The 15,606-nt window shown below is 44.4% G+C and overlaps 4 protein-coding genes across 4 annotated transcripts; 2 read left to right on the top strand and 2 right to left on the bottom strand.

Annotated features, from left to right (window-relative positions):
- Positions 1–1,022: 1,022 nt before the first annotated feature.
- On the top strand, positions 1,023–1,339 carry LOC117590078. Its single transcript, XM_034282416.1, has one exon. The coding sequence runs from the start codon at positions 1,046–1,048 to the stop codon at positions 1,337–1,339; it is 294 nt and encodes a 97-aa protein (XP_034138307.1). The 5' UTR covers positions 1,023–1,045.
- A 34-nt stretch (positions 1,340–1,373) lies between these two features.
- On the bottom strand, positions 1,374–3,748 carry LOC117590076 (S-phase kinase-associated protein 2). The gene is made up of 5 exons (XM_034282414.1): positions 3,523–3,748; positions 2,434–3,310; positions 1,971–2,370; positions 1,748–1,907; positions 1,374–1,684 (listed from the first exon to the last, which is right to left on the bottom strand). Exons 1-5 carry the CDS (start codon positions 3,579–3,581, stop codon positions 1,498–1,500), a joined length of 1,683 nt encoding a protein of 560 aa, XP_034138305.1. The 5' UTR covers positions 3,582–3,748; the 3' UTR covers positions 1,374–1,497.
- A 378-nt stretch (positions 3,749–4,126) lies between these two features.
- Positions 4,127–5,543, top strand: LOC117590077. Its single transcript, XM_034282415.1, has 3 exons — positions 4,127–4,283; positions 4,349–4,645; positions 4,703–5,543. Exons 2-3 carry the CDS (start codon positions 4,378–4,380, stop codon positions 5,164–5,166), a joined length of 732 nt encoding a protein of 243 aa, XP_034138306.1. The 5' UTR covers positions 4,127–4,283; positions 4,349–4,377; the 3' UTR covers positions 5,167–5,543.
- A 5,861-nt stretch (positions 5,544–11,404) lies between these two features.
- On the bottom strand, positions 11,405–13,206 carry LOC117590075 (transcription factor Sp5). Its single transcript, XM_034282412.1, has 2 exons — positions 12,352–13,206; positions 11,405–12,277 (listed from the first exon to the last, which is right to left on the bottom strand). Exons 1-2 carry the CDS (start codon positions 13,067–13,069, stop codon positions 12,039–12,041), a joined length of 957 nt encoding a protein of 318 aa, XP_034138303.1. The 5' UTR covers positions 13,070–13,206; the 3' UTR covers positions 11,405–12,038.
- Positions 13,207–15,606: the final 2,400 nt, after the last annotated feature.

Genomic DNA, 15,606 nt, shown 5'->3' with positions numbered 1-15,606 from the left:
AAGTCTGGATGCCAAATTTGGTCGCTCTAGCTTTTATAGTCTCTGAGATCCAGGCGCTCAACAAGACGGACAGACAGACAGACATGGCTCAATTGACTCGGCTATTGATGCTGATCAAGAATATATATACTTTATGGGGTTGGAAACGTTTCGTTCTGTGCGTTCCATACAACCGTTATTCGCAAAAATACAATATACCCTATTTACTCTTCGAGTACCGGGTATAAAAAGGTTAGGCATTTATGCAAATGACATTTCATTTCACATAGAAACTACACTGTATTATACACATTTGATACATACTTTCAACAAATTCGAAGAGTATGGAAATTTGTATACCGTATAATCTTTGAAGCTTAATATTTTAATCCTGCTCGAACGGCTGACAAGACGCTAGCAAGCAAAATGTTTCCGAAAAATAGTGAAATATCGTTGAAGTTAAGCACAAGACCCGCTGAAACGAGAATGGATCACAATTTAATAGTGAGTTTGAACAAATAACGGTGGCTGGGCCGAAGCCGAACTAATACTCGTACACATTCTGATCTCATTAAGTTTCTTAAGATTGTTTATGGTGTTGAAGATAATTTGCAAAAGATTACAAATGTGGTTGAAAAGAAAGTGCTACAATCTTATCTTAAATGTATAATTACTTTACCATTAAAATCCGTTATTTTTAAATCCGAACAAATTATTTACTTTCTATTAGATTACTTCAATGAATATAAAAATAAAGTATAATCCATTTTTTGAGCAATTCTTGACATTAATAACTATTGCTAAATTATTAAAAATTTCCAAATCAAAAAGAACTTCAAATGCATGACTCATTGCAACTATCACGGACTTGCAATAATATTTAACTTTGCTGTAGAGGAAATACAAATTATCAGTTCTACATTGTTCTCATTGTTTGCTTTTCTGCCAATTTTTGAAAGCATTTTCTTGTAGTAGTGGCTGCACTTCAGGGGGCATGCATATGACTACACCAAGGCAACTATAAAAGGCATTTCAGTTGCCACATCGGCCATCAGTTTATCTTAAAATGAAGCTTCAGGTCACCGTCTGCTGCCTGCTCGTGTTTGTCTGTTGTGCTGTCGATGCCTACAGTGGCAATGGCCAGCCTGGCTGCAAGACTCAAATGGAACTCGAAATATCAGTGTTCCGCAACAACTGGGATGCTACGTCCTACTGGAAATGCGATGAACTTAACGCCCCCGCCACCCAAATGAAGTGCCCCGACGAAATGGGCTTTGTCGATAGCCTCAAGAACTGTGTCAGCTGGGACGAATGGGAATGGGAAACTCCTGTTGCTCCACTCAGCGAAGTGGACGAGTGACCACTCGCATGTGCATGTTGAAACAGAAATCACGTATCTTTAAATGAATTTCATTGAATTGAATATAAAACAAATGCGCTAGGCGATAGGCAAATGCAGATGATCTGATTACAAATTAATTAATGATGGGTTGGGTACACTATACACGGGGAGGGGATTTAGTCCCTCGTGCGTAGCCCCCAAATCGAGGTACGACGCGAGCCTACTGTCGGGCGAGAAACTGAACTATGAATAAACTTGTTGATCCCCATCTTGGGCATCTGCTGTTCAAGCGCTTCCATTGCCCCGTCCGAAAGCATTCCAAAAATGTCCAGATACGTGAGAGAGGACATTTCCTTCAATTCACTGAAAAAGCAATAGAGACTGTTACCTACCATCTGTTAATGAGAGTGGAATCAATGCACTTACACAAAGCTGGCCGGCGGAATAAGGTAGCAGCGAGAAACGGACAAATATTCCAGCATTTGGAACTGCATAATTGCCTCAATGGCCGCTGGCGTCAGGCTGTTGCAGTCCGACAGATCGAGCTCTAAAAGCTGGGGGCAACGGGTCTGCAACGATCTCACATCTGAGGATGTGAAGCATATATGAGATACAAATATAAAAGGGGATGCTAGTATGCTTAGCTTACGGGAATCGAACAGTACGCGTCGGCAGCCAGCCACGTTGAGACGGATGACATTGGGTGAAATGTGCGTGACCAAGGCAGTGACAGCATCGGCACTCAAATCTGTCCATGAAATGTTTAAGCTGCTTAGATTTGTGAGGGATTCCATCATCAGTCGCACACTCCTGGCCGTTAAGCCGCTAGCCATAGTAAGATTCAGTGCCTCCAAAAATTTGTTTTTTGCAATCTCGGCGCAAATTTCATCATTAAGCTCTGCATTCTCCAGGCTTAGTTTTTTTAGCTGCCGGCACTGGGATATAAGGGTGCGCAATGACATTCGGCTAATGGAAGTCATGCTCAAGTCCAGATACAGCAAGCGGGACTTAAATTCGGAGACCAATGGTGTGAAGGCGGGCTCTTGTATCTACATAAATGACAAAGAGATTTAAAAGGCATAGCACCACAATAAGTATAGACTACTACTCACATTAGCCTGCGCCAAACGCAGCACCAAGACGCCCCGGCGCACAATCTGTTCGAGAGCAGCTGGACAAAGTGTGCGTAAGCCAAGATCCAACCGTGTCCAAAGAGTTTCATCACGGGAACATCGGTTGAAACGTCGACTCACAGTCGCCATGCGCAAAAGTGTTTTTTTTGGTAGCCACTTGAAAATGTCCAGTAAAATCTCATCGGACAACTTGTCGAAGTAGTTTATTCCACTGTTGATGTGGGCACTCATTGCGGCCGTTCGATACACGAAGAAGCTGTCTTTTCCCACCAGACTATTGGGCACCAAATGGGGCGTAGGCGCAGCGGTCGGCTTCTTGTGCTGACGGAGAGCCTGCCTGCTGGTGGAGGGCTGCATGTTAAGCGGAGCTGCAGAGTCGCACTGATTGTTGCATAAAACTGCGGCTAGTGGGTTTCGCGTCCGTTTGCTGGGGGAGTTCGAGTTGCTGCTACACTCAGAACTCAGAGCCGAGCGCTTGGCTTGGGCCAGAGCTTGAAGCTTCTGCTGCACATCGTCGACGATGGTCGTGTTGCTCCCACTGCTATCCAACGTTGTTTCGGCTGTGGAGCTAACACTGAGGCGTTGGGGCTGCAGATGCGACATACGCGCCACATTGGCATGAGGCGTAGTCTCGTTGGAATTGTCATCGATGTTTGCACTCGTACTCACGACCAGCGCAATGGCTGACATGGCTGATGAGCTGCTCTCCTCGGAGTCCAACATTCCAACACCCATCTCTTCTAGGGCCTCGAAGGTTAGTGCAGATGGCGAGGAAGTGTGTTCGTAATGAGACGATTTTGTGGCGCAAAGGACAGTGCCCACACCTACAGCGAGATTTTTACTTGTTGCGCGTTTTCTGCAATGAGTGACGGAAGTGCATTTACAATAAATACTTATTAAGAAAGTGCCTCAATCAGCACATAGGTCAAGTACCCGGCAATTTAATTAGTCAACAATTTGTATTTTTGACCTCTTTTCGTTCAAGTGCCTGTGACGTCACGGTGTGCACTTTCAATTGAAGAGTCCCCCGATATCACTGAACGTCGGCTACTTGGCCACCATAATTACCTGGTGACGGGGCACAGATTTTCCATATTTTCGTGTCCCCTGTGTTTACGGCTACTCATATTTGGACGAAATTTCACTTTGTTTTTTCCGCAAAGCAGACAAAATTTTCGCGCTATTTTCACAGAGTTGTCATTGCTGTGAAATATTAACACGGGGTGGACACGATTTATTTTCCATTATATTAAGGCTCCTTATTACTAAACCTTTATTAATATTATTGAAGGCGTAATTTATAAATTATTTAAAACTGCTAATATCTGCCCATAATAAAGTTATCTATATAATGTTTAATATATCGTATATCGCAAAAAGTAAATTGATCTGGTAGCGCTGAACGTTGCCCAAGTAGACAAAGTCGGTGTTGCCACGTTAGCCTATTTCAGGCTATATCTAGCATTTTTATTTGTTGACTATCATAGTGTTTTAAATAAAATTAAATATTTTCCGGATTTTATATCTGCATTTAAAACATTAAATACATAATGTTTGTTCCTTGGATTTATAATTCGGTTTTTCATCGAAATATCAAAAAGCAGAATATATAAATTATTATTTTGTTTTAGCCATTTTTTGCTAACTTCTCGTTGTCTACTTGTGCACTTCTGAAATTGTGCCAGCACTGGAAAGGGTGCACAAAAGATGTTACCGTATTTCAATAACTTATAAGATAAATAACAAAGATATTAATATTTCAAAATAAAACAAGGAAAGTTTAACAAAGAGTCTGTCTACACCTGTGTCCAGCCAATAAGTCGAAAAGGGTGAGTAAAGATGGATTTTCTTTTGTGGCGCATTCAACAACGAACGGGAACTTTCTTCGTTGCAGTTTAAGTCTTTCGTGTTGACGATTTCTAAATGGTGAAAACCGATCTGCTCCTGCCCCCGGTCATCAGAAGTTTTATCAAGATGAGCATGCGCACTCGTGCCTTGGTCTTTTCCACATTTTTTGGAAGCTGCTTGGCCATCGGCCTGTTGCTTGTTAGCATGACCACTAACCACTGGGTTCGCGCCAATCCACGGCGACACAATTCATCAGATTCTAAGGGCGATGTCAATTTTGGACTTTTCTATGGAAACCAGCACCTAAACCTCGGCTATGGGCCTCGAACATATCCGGTAGATGGTGAGCCTCCGAACATTTTAGAACGAAATCCAGAAGTAATGGTATGTTTCCTTGCAGTTTACACCTTTATTCGAACTGAGAACGGCGACACAAGCTTCTGGCTTTGGCTTCTTACGACATTGGGCACTGGATTCGGCCTCTTGGCCTGCGCCGTGGCAGCTATTGCTGCTGTCCTAAAGTCTGCCTCGGCAGCCAAAAGAGGAGGCACCATGGTTCTGCTTCTTACTGCCAACATGTCAGCCGCGGGAGCGCAGGTTGTTGCATTTGTTGCATGGCTAGTGCAGTTTTACCAGTATCTCGTACACAACGTGCTACTCACCGAGCACCAGCAGCATCACTGGTATAGCACTGGGCTGGCTTATCTGGGCTATAGCTTCTACTTGGTCGTGATATCCACCATTGTGGTGCTGATCAACATAACCATTCTCCTATATGCCAGACGCCGCGAAAGCCGCGACCGCCGCCTTCGGCTAGAGCCAGAAAGCAAGGACAAGCATCAGGCCGCCATAATGCTGTACTAGGAGTGGCTGCCGGAAGCAATCCTAAATGGACCTCAAATGACCTCTACTCGAATATGGGGACGAGTAGCGACCACCAAGTAATCTCAGTGGCTCAAATGCTTGTGCCTTACTTAACGCCTTTGCTTGCCAGGAAGAAGGGCTACACATATCCACTCCAACATATTCCACATATTTACACATATTGAATATTTATACATACTTAACCATGTCCGTGAACGCTGAGATATTTCAGTGGCCGGCTGAAGTCTGAAAAGCATTATGAACAAACTTGATGGAGCAAAGCATTTGATACTGCCCGCACATACATACATATCTCTATTTACTTATACAACTACATTTATCTACTATATACATTTTATACACTCGAATGACCTTTACATACTCTGTTTTCTATACCTTGTAAGTACATACACATACATATGTAGAGGAATTTTTGATGTGCATACAAATACAGCAACAGTCATGGTTAAGAAATACAGAACACACACTCGTTGCTCCCTAATTGATACATCAGTTCAGGGTGTAGGCCATTAACGTTTTAAGACGATCCCCGAGGGAAATGTGCTTTTGCAGTAGCACACGCTACGCCGCGGGCAACATCCGCAAGGAAAAAAAAGTCTCTGCGGAAAGAGTCATTTGTGACATGAAGCAAAGCAGTGCATGTGGCTACTTTTTGATGAATTGCTTAAGAATTTTGCCTTTTCCAAGTGTCACAATATTTCCCTCTATTATGTGTTGGTTCCAGCTAATTGCGGCACCGGATCGAGGCCAAGACCACACTGCGTGCAGCAAAATCTTGGTGTCATCGCATTGAATTTGGCAAAGGAATCAATTACCTTTTTTACCTATAACTTATTCGTCTTTGTGAGCGCCTCTGAGTGATGGCTGTTTCCTTGTCAAGACAAAGGTCGATTTGTGTGGCATTGTGTTGATCTGCGGCAGGCACTTCCTATTCAATTATACTATAGGACCCGCACAGGACTCGGCACCTTCTGGTGCTGCTGCTGCTGCTGCTGTGACTGCTCCTGCTCCTGCTCTCGTCTCTCTCTACGACCCGATCGAGCCAATTATGTCATCATTAGTTTTGATTAGTTTGTTGGGCTTGGGCTCATGTTGATGGGAAAACTGCACAAAAAGTCGCCAGTCCGTTTTGGCATTGTACGGCACTTCCGGCACCACCTACTGTTTGCCTTTTGGGCTTGTCTCCCAGCTGGGGGCTGTCCGGGCTTTGTTTTGGTTGTTGGTCATGATCATAGGCTATTGGTTTTTGGTTTGATTTGCCAATGGTAAATGTAATTGCATAATAATGATGATTGAGGTTCGAGCGGGGTATACGCATACTGCCCACAGGAGATTGTGCTGGAAGGTTGAGATTCCTAAAGCCATACTTTTAGTCATGGTATCATGGATCTCTCGTTCGGAGATCGCCTACTGTCTGTACGTGTACATGTCCTGTGTCTGTGGTTTATCTGGACAAACAGCTTAGGATGTTACCGATGCCATGTGTGAGGGGGACCTGGACAAACCAAGTGACGTACTCTCCCTGAGTTCTGTGTGTGTGTGTTTGTGTGTGTGTGTGCACAGGAAGACATTATGCAAGTCGTGGCGTTAGGATTAGACCAGAAATTGCATGCATTTGCATGGCAAGATAATGGAGGGAGATGCTCATTAGGTCCCGAGACGGGACCAAGATTAGGAAACGGACAATCGACTTATTAAGAGTGTTTGTGCAGATAAAGGCATCGTTTAGCGTGTGTCGGGCCATACCCACTTTTCCGCCTAGGATTTGCCGGGACGACCCTTGGAAAATACGAGTAGAGTAATGCCGCCAAAGCCGCCCGGATGATAAACTATGTAAACTGGAAATCTTGTGCGACACCAAGCGTCCTCAACACAGCCTGTACAAATACATTGTATAATTGACTGGAAAGTCTCATCGAGCGAAGGGACTTATAACTAACCAACATGCAAGCCACACCACACCACACTCCTCCACACACCACATACCACGTTTGTACATATGACATATGTACATATGGGTGCCTCGATCTGTGGAACCTTACGCCTGTACAAGTACTTCGAAGTTAATCCGTTTGCTTAATCGAATTTGTCTTTGGTTCTTTATAGCCTGGTCTGTTTCTGTTTTCTATAAAAGCATTTCCAGAAACCGCAGAACATACTCCTCGAATGGCCCAAAGGAAAACCAACAACAAGAGGGCCAGACAAACTGTCTCCTGTCCTGCCCGTTGTTCCAGTCTCTGTTTCTGTTGCTGCTGGCCAATAAATTTTACAATTAAATGGATCTTCTGACACTTTGTATTAAACGTCAGCCCCGACCACTACCCCCGCCACTACCCCCTACCAACCACTGGGTGTGCTCGCTCTCGCTCTCACTCTCCCTTTTGCCCATCTATATGTGTGCGTGCACAAGGGATGAGGGTTGCTGCTGGCGAGGGGTTGCAAAACAGTCACCGCACTTTGCTTAACTCAGAACTGGCGCTGGGAAAGGTAGCAGTTAGACAAGACCAGAGATTGGTATTTACCCACCAAGACGGTCGACTCCATTTTTTATTTTGTTCCCTCACTTGATGCTCATTTCCTTGCTTTCCTTTCATTTTTCATTGGGTTTTCGAGCTGCTTCTCATTCAATTGCTTGGCTTTGGGCCTAGCCATTGTTGCATTGCGAAATTTTGGCCCGTATATTTCTCTATTAGTGGCACAAAGGACATTTCAATTTCTCACTTTGGGCACTATGGGTGGCCCCCAGAGGTGTCCAGGAGAGAGAACCACTTTCTGGTAGTCGCTGGCAATTACCTCGTTGCGAAATCTAGCTAGGGACCACCCGAAGACTCTTGTTTGGCCTTTTTGTGGTCATGAATGGCAGATAGGCCTAGTGCCTCCTACAAGGCAATTGTACCCGTACGTCAGTGGGTTATTGATTGCCGAACTACTTTCACGTTAGGAAGTAACTGCTTTCTTTCTTCTGTCCCATATTGTTGGCGAAACAATATTGTGATGCACACTTCTATGTTGCAGTCTGTTTCGATTTGTACATCAATTATACTTAGCTTCTAAGAACTCTTCCAGATTGTAGCTGGAAACATGTTTTTTGGGGGTCCACAGTTTGTGGAATATCCAATTAGGATCCCATTGGTCCTTCCAAAAAAAAACAATGAATATCAAATCTATCCAAAAAAGACTTCTTTGGTGAACTTTTTACCGTTTTCAATGCTTTCGAAGTAAATCGATCGCCTTAATTGTGAGCCAAAACCAACCGTAGGGTGTTTGGTCCACTGCATGACTGTTCCTTGCCTATTCCTTATTTTAATATATCCATTTGTTGTCCTGATTCGACAAAGCCAAAAGCCCACACGTCTTACTTCTAAAAGCTTCTTAAGCCCAGTGCATTTTTTTGAAGATATCTGGCGTGGTAAGCTCACATGCCTGAAGACTACTGAAGACTTTACTGAGAACAACTTGCGCTTCAAAAGGTTGGTACTCCCAACGCAGCTCTGTAGCTGAACTGGATAACACTTAACACATATACATATGTGTATTTTATATTTTCAAAGTATATCCGTTTAGATATTTTCCCCACTTAATCATACAAAATATTTTATTATAGATAGATGGGTAGAAGAGTATTTTTTTTTCTTAGATGACTATACTATTATACATACATAAGTATATGGATAAGAGTTGTTCTGTCACCTTGCAAATGAATTACTTTCAAGCGCATTGATTATACAAAAGGTACGAATATCTGAAGGAGCTAATTAATGAGGCAATTAAGTATAAAGTGTGGATTTGAGTTGATTAAGTGACTATCGAACCAACCTGAGGTCAGCGCATCTGGCAGCATAGTAAACCAATGTCTATAATTACTAAAATTGTATCTGTTTTTGAGGGTATAAAACTTGCTCCATTTTACTTTTGCAAAATTCTCAATGTGTATTCATGACTACAAATATACTCAAGTATAAACAGCTTCTCATTATCAGAATTAATTAAAAGCTTGAAAACGGGTCGGTTTAATTTTCAATACGTACCAATCAGATGCAAGGTGCCAATGTTTAGTCGAAACATATCAAAACCATTGTTTCTAATCGAAATTAGAAAATCAGACTATAATATTATGTTTCGGTAATTAAGTAAATAAGTCATGGATATCTTACAGCTGTTAAACGCCATAGCATTTGAAATAGTGGACACACAACGTATGTACATAAGTATGCACTGGTTTGTGTGCACTGATATAAAGATTTGTTTGGAACTGCCATTTAAAAAATAAAACATCAATTGTAAAGTAACAATTATAAACGGCCCTCATTTATCTCGGCCTTGCATATTGAAAGGAAAAATGGCATTCAACCAAGCAGCACAAAATCTATATTCAAATACGCTCTAAAATTGGTCTAGGGAAAAGTACAAAGACGCTGTTGTAAGATGTTTTTGCTAAATTTGTAGTGCTTTTTATGGAGTCAGATGCGTCGAATAGGCACTAGTATATTCGTTATTTATTCGGTAGATATTTACAGGTGCACACCCATTCAAGAAAAACGTTCAGAAACTTTAGACTGCTATAGTACATACATACATATGTATGTATGTTTAGGGAACGGCCATATGGGTGAACACTTTATGGGGTGAGTTTCTGCGTACCAAAATGAGATAGCCATTCATTTTATAATAACATTATTTTTTTATTTGTACAACTGTTTGGTGCATAGTTTGATCAGAAATGAAATGAAAGTAGTTTTTTATCAGGTCAAGGGCATGTTGAAATTACTAAGAAGGAATCCTTGTTTAATTTACAGATTGTTGTTTTTCTGGACACATTTTTCAACTGTCGTCGTGAGTTAACACTTGTCAGTCCAGTTGTGATCGACATACAACATATGATGTGGTAGGTACATTTATCATGCACGATTCCCACACCCGAGATTACGGAATTCTCTTTTCAGGCGAATGCTTTAATTAATTGCCGGCAATTACCTAACAATATCTAAAAAATGACGCAAAGAACTGAGCGATAGATGGATTTTTATGTTGAGAAATTTGTATTTGAACTTGTTTCAAATGCACTGTGGAGGCTCTTGAATATTCGGCCAAGTGGCCAAGGAGCAGCCGACTTGTTTGCTGCAAAGGTCCGAACTCGAATTATTCGAATCGAAGGACAAATTATTGTACATGTACGAGTATATCATTGTTCACTTGTATCACTTGTGCGACGACGCAGTGTCTGCCAGGCACGAAAATGTTCTCAGGATCTGGGCGGACAGGTAGGGGACAGGTAAATGTGAGAACTGCACGCCCCTATCAAGCGACCGAATTTGCCATTGTCCTGTAAAAGGTTGAGACTCGTTCACCAGACAGTTGCCGTTGCCGTTGCCGTTGCTGATGCCCACCAGTCTGCTACGGTTCCCATTTCAGAATTTGATCTTTTGTCCGCTGGTGTGGAAGTCACATTGATAGTGACCAGGGATCGACAGATAGATCGCTTGTTCGCATAACAAATTCCACAAATGCGAGTAAGTGTCCTTTCGACTTGCTGCAGACACTCAGTCTGCTGGCTACGGTGGCCCACTCCATTGTCCTTATGAATGACGCAAGCTGTCAGGTGAGTAATGGCAAGCCCCTTGTACAATTGCTCTGGGATATGAATGTGAGCTGGGGGGGATTGTGGGAAACTGTGTGAAATGATTGCCCGGCGATCTCTGCCAACTGAAATGGAGAAGTTTGACCCTTTGATTCGCATTCCTTTTGCAATGAACGAAGGATTGCATTTAGCCAGGAAGGGGAAGGCAGTCGTACTTTCAGCCATTCTGGCCCCGCCTGACCGTAATGGATTATTCTGCATTTTAATGAATGGAATTTTTGGCAGATTTTTCTCAAATGACTTGTGCATTTAAAGCAAACCCAACCCTTTGGTGTCTAGGATGAATGCATTAGCAGGTTCGCTTTGATGCTGCCGGGATGACTTGGTCGATTTTAAAATGATCTGGTTAGCGGGAAGTGACAGAAACAGTAATTAACATTCACACAAAATGGCGAAATGGAACTCTATTGAATGGGGTCTCGTTCGGCAGTGCCATTCCCGAACCAAAAGTCGATCAAACTTTTCCCCGAAGATCTGAAGGTGCTTCAAATATCCTCAAAGGTTCTGGAAGGCTTCAAAGAAACGAACTTGAAAATGATTTGATTTTTGGAAAATTTGTATTTCATGGTGTAAACATAAATCGTATAATGCAACTCTGAATATTTAACTATGATTCTATATCTAAATGTCTAGGTATAAATCGTATATTGCTAGTAACCGCGTATTCAGCATATAAAATGTGAAAAATCTGCTTAGATCTAATAAAGATTGTGTGTGTATACAGGTATATAGTATCTCTTAAATCTCTTAATCGCTTAGCATATGAGGAAGGATCACTTAAGGAGGTATTTACACAAATGCTGGGTTCTCTTTCCATTACTTCTCTTTTGTACGCTACGCTCCTAACTCGTCACTTAGCGTCACGTTGTGTAAATATTAGTTAAAAAATAAATATCTCAATATTTGCATATATCGTCGAGGGGCACCGGGTTCTCTTTCTCTTTCTCTTTCTCCCTCTCTCTCTCTCTCTCTCTCTCTCTCTCACTGAGACTGTGAGACTCTGAGGTTGTTAGCGGCTAGTGAGTGCGCTAGATTGCGCCAGGTACGGCTGAGGTAGATCTATCCAAGATGGGAAATTGAGTATTGGCCGGCATTGAGTCGTTATCGTTATGTTGTCGTTGGCATTGGCGGTTATGTGCATAAGGGCTTTGTAGCGTTTTTAAAGCGTGCAAGCGCTTCACAGATCTCTTGAGCTGGAGCTCCCTCAGTGACTTTAGTAGCCATACAGATATGGGTACATTGGCACGAAGATGGCCGGACCCAGCTGGCGCTCCTGAGGCATATGCGTCTTCATGTGCTTCTTCAGGTGGTCTCGGCGACCAAACTTCTTTCCGCAGGCGCTGCACGGATACGGACGCAGTCCAGTGTGGATGCGTTTGTGGCGCGTCAGCTCCTCGTTGCGGGTGAAGGTTTTTCCGCAAGTGTCCACATCGCACTTGAAGGGGCGTTCGCCTGAAGTAGGGAAGAGGGAAAAGTGGATCTGTGAGTTCGGAATGCCTCATTATGGAGTTTTCTGGTCGACTTACCGGTGTGAATGCGAATGTGTCCCTTTAGCTGGCCGTTGTTGGAGAACGCCACGTCGCAGTGCGGGCACTTGAACTTCTTTGGGCGCTGCTTGCGGGCGTTCAGGGCCTTTAGCTGGGCGTCCTCGGCCATCACCCGGGCATACTCCTGCTCCATCAGACCGAGCGTAAACGGATCCATTCCGAAGCCGGCAGCAGCAGCGGCACCGGCGGGAGTGCCTGCAGCGGCGGCAGCGGCTGCAGCTGCGGCAGCAGCATAGTACAGATCGCTGGCCGCCGGCATGAAGGGGGACGAATGCTGCGCCGACATCTGCTGGGATGGCGCCAGAGTCGGGGAGGCCGACGTGGAGGAGCACGAGGGATGCGGGAAGACGGGCTGCGGAGTAACATCCAGCAGGGGGGTGGAGGTGCGAGTGTATCCATCATCGCAGCTGGACTTGCTGCTACTGCTGCAGCTCCTGCTGCTGCTGCTGCTGTGTGACGAGGAGGAGGAGGAGGAGTCGCGGTCGCTGTCGTGGCCGAAACTGCTCCTGGGTAGCTCCGTTTTGATGGTAACCGTGTCCGGCTCGTTCTTCACGGTCCTGGTTGGTGGGGCGGTTGAAAGTGCTTGTGCTTGTGCTTGTGCTGGTGCCGGTGCCTGTGCCTGTGCCTGCCTCTGAGTATCCCAGGGACGGAACAAGCGCGAGTACGTTTGCGGGGGGTGCAGGTTAATAGTCGACATTTCGGTGCTCTCACTCTCTTTCTTTGGTTCACGGGAGCACACTTTTTGGTTGAGGGACACACACTTTGTCTGGAACAAATGGAATGGAATGGAATGGAATGGACGGGGCCGGAGCTGTGTGTGCGCTGCAAGATCTCAAATCGAACTGAGCTCTTCTGCCCGAGCGGCGCACCATTTAAAGAGACTTCTCTCGAAGGACTCTGCTCTGCTCTGCTCAGCCCATGGGCCTACGGGCGACTCTACCTACAAACGCACGCTCACACACACACACACACAATGATTCGCTTCATTCATCGATTTGTTGTCTGTCTGTCGCCGCTGGCCCTGTGCGAGCGAGAGGCACGCTTCAGGGTTGTTTTCGTCCAACACAACAATATGGCCGCTCACGCAGGGTCGCTGCGTATTCCCAGTACATAATTTAATATTTACATAAATACATACACATATTCATATACGTGTGTTGAGTCCTGCGTAGTTTTCGGCAGCTTCCTTGACTTTCGTTTTTCATGCCTTGCCACCACCCCTTCCCCCTGTGGTATATCTATCTATTTTTGCTCGACAATTCCCTGCGGGGTGGCTCTCGGATTTGGGCGCAACTTTTACTGAAGCATTCACGATTATGAATTTTACGCTTACCCACCGCAAGCCCACAGCCGACAGGGCTCTCCCCACTCACACGATCCCAGTTCCGTGAGGCACGACTGGGCTTGGCTTCGACTCGAGTTGCGTTGGTCTCTGGTCTGCGTTCCCCTCTCCGCCTTTTTGGTTACTGTGCTATATTCGTGACTTGGTTATCTGCAGACCTCCTGACTCCGCTCCGGCTGATGATTCGCCGCCTCTTGTGGTGGCAATTTATTATTGAATTAAGTGCTTTGTGCTTTTCCTAGGGGTTGTCGCTGCTGCTGCTGCTGCTTCCGCCCAAATATGCAAAGTGTGGGCCAAGGGCTAAGGATTCACAGATACGTGCACAGCTGTACATAACAACCACAGTCGACGCATTTTCCGGGGGGCTTGAGGGCGAGGACTACAGAAGAGGTTTGAGCATGTAGAGAGCTGCCAGTACAGTTTGCCTAAACTTTATTATTTGGGGATGAGCCGGCTTGGGCGGGGGTCGACATTGGCAACTTTACTGCCGTCGGAGGGCGTATGCCCTGGCGGGATTCGGGATTCGGGATTCTGGGACTAGATTAATTGGAATAGATAAAACGCACAATGGATATATAACCGGCGGAGATGTGGCTGATATACAAAGAAAAAGGGAAACTGTACAAGAAGTTCCGAGTGTAAATAAATATTAATATTGTGGGCAATACTCGTACATATGTACAATGTGTATAGACAGACAGTCTAGAACCATTTAAGTTTTTTTTAAGATGATTAATTTATTGGGATCTATCTATTTAACGTGTGTTGCCGAGATTATACTAAGAGATATTTAAATATATCCAAGAGATTATCTAATTATCTTGGTACTCTTTACTTGAATTTTGGAAATGACTTTGTTATTCGATTAAGACGCGTTTGATTTGTGTGACCAATGCACGAGCTGTTTTAAATCGAATTAAATACGGAAAGAACTTCTCCATTCCATGGAAAAGGGGATTTCTTGCAGACCGTTTCATGTAAGGAAGATCGTCATCGTGTATCCATGCCAGTTGTTAGTCTAATCGCAGTCTGATCAATACGTGATCGTGAAGATCAATAAAGATCACACCTAGTCCCAAGAGTGGAGTGATCCACTTTATAAGCCTGGCGTCCTTATCCGCCCCAGAGCCGGATGTGTGAGTATTCAGCCTGATCTGATCTGATCTGATCTGATCTGAACTTAACTGATTGCGGATTGAGTCGGTCGCCCGCTAATCTTGGCCTAAACGAGACATGCAATCCAACTGAATCCATCGTGCCTAATGTCGGTCGCGGAGGAAGACAAACAGTCGATGTGTGCCAGTGTTCCCAAGTTTCCATTGGCAAGCCAGAGTTTGGTTAGGATACGAGTACGAGTAAGTATGTACAATGTGTTTTCCCCGATCACGTGGTGTCGCCGTTGTCTAAAATTTCCTAATTAATCGAAATGTGAACATGCCGCCCCATGCTTATCTGAACTATGTATCTCTTTGCTCTAATTACGCATGGCGGCTCAGAGCAGCAGACTTTCCATGAATGAAATGGCCAGCGGTGGCGGTGTTTAATTATTTTATAACTTCCTTTCTTGCCATTTACGAGTGCCGCATTGTCCTAGGTAGGTTGACGTTTATGACACCGACGCCTCAGCCACGAGATTCGGGCCCGAGACGAGTGGCCGGGAATTCCGTCGCTCATTACTTAAAGAACCTACCGGGGGAAATGCCCAGCACTTATAGCGCACCGAGGCGGCTGCAAGAGTAAGTGCTAGCCTACGCAAATAAGCTTTTACAGCCTCACCACCCCTCACCGAACCCGCACACCGTAGATCCTTAGACACCTCTACCTGATCCCACATAAACACCTTTCCGAATCCTGGCAATCCCAGTTTATGAATGAATATGAATCCATCGACC

This window comes from Drosophila guanche, unplaced genomic scaffold (genome assembly GCF_900245975.1).
Source record: "Drosophila guanche unplaced genomic scaffold, DGUA_6, whole genome shotgun sequence".
NCBI lineage: Eukaryota > Metazoa > Arthropoda > Insecta > Diptera > Drosophilidae > Drosophila > Drosophila guanche.
Note: the sequence above shows the minus strand (reverse complement) of the source record. Positions and strands in the feature narration are given on the sequence as shown.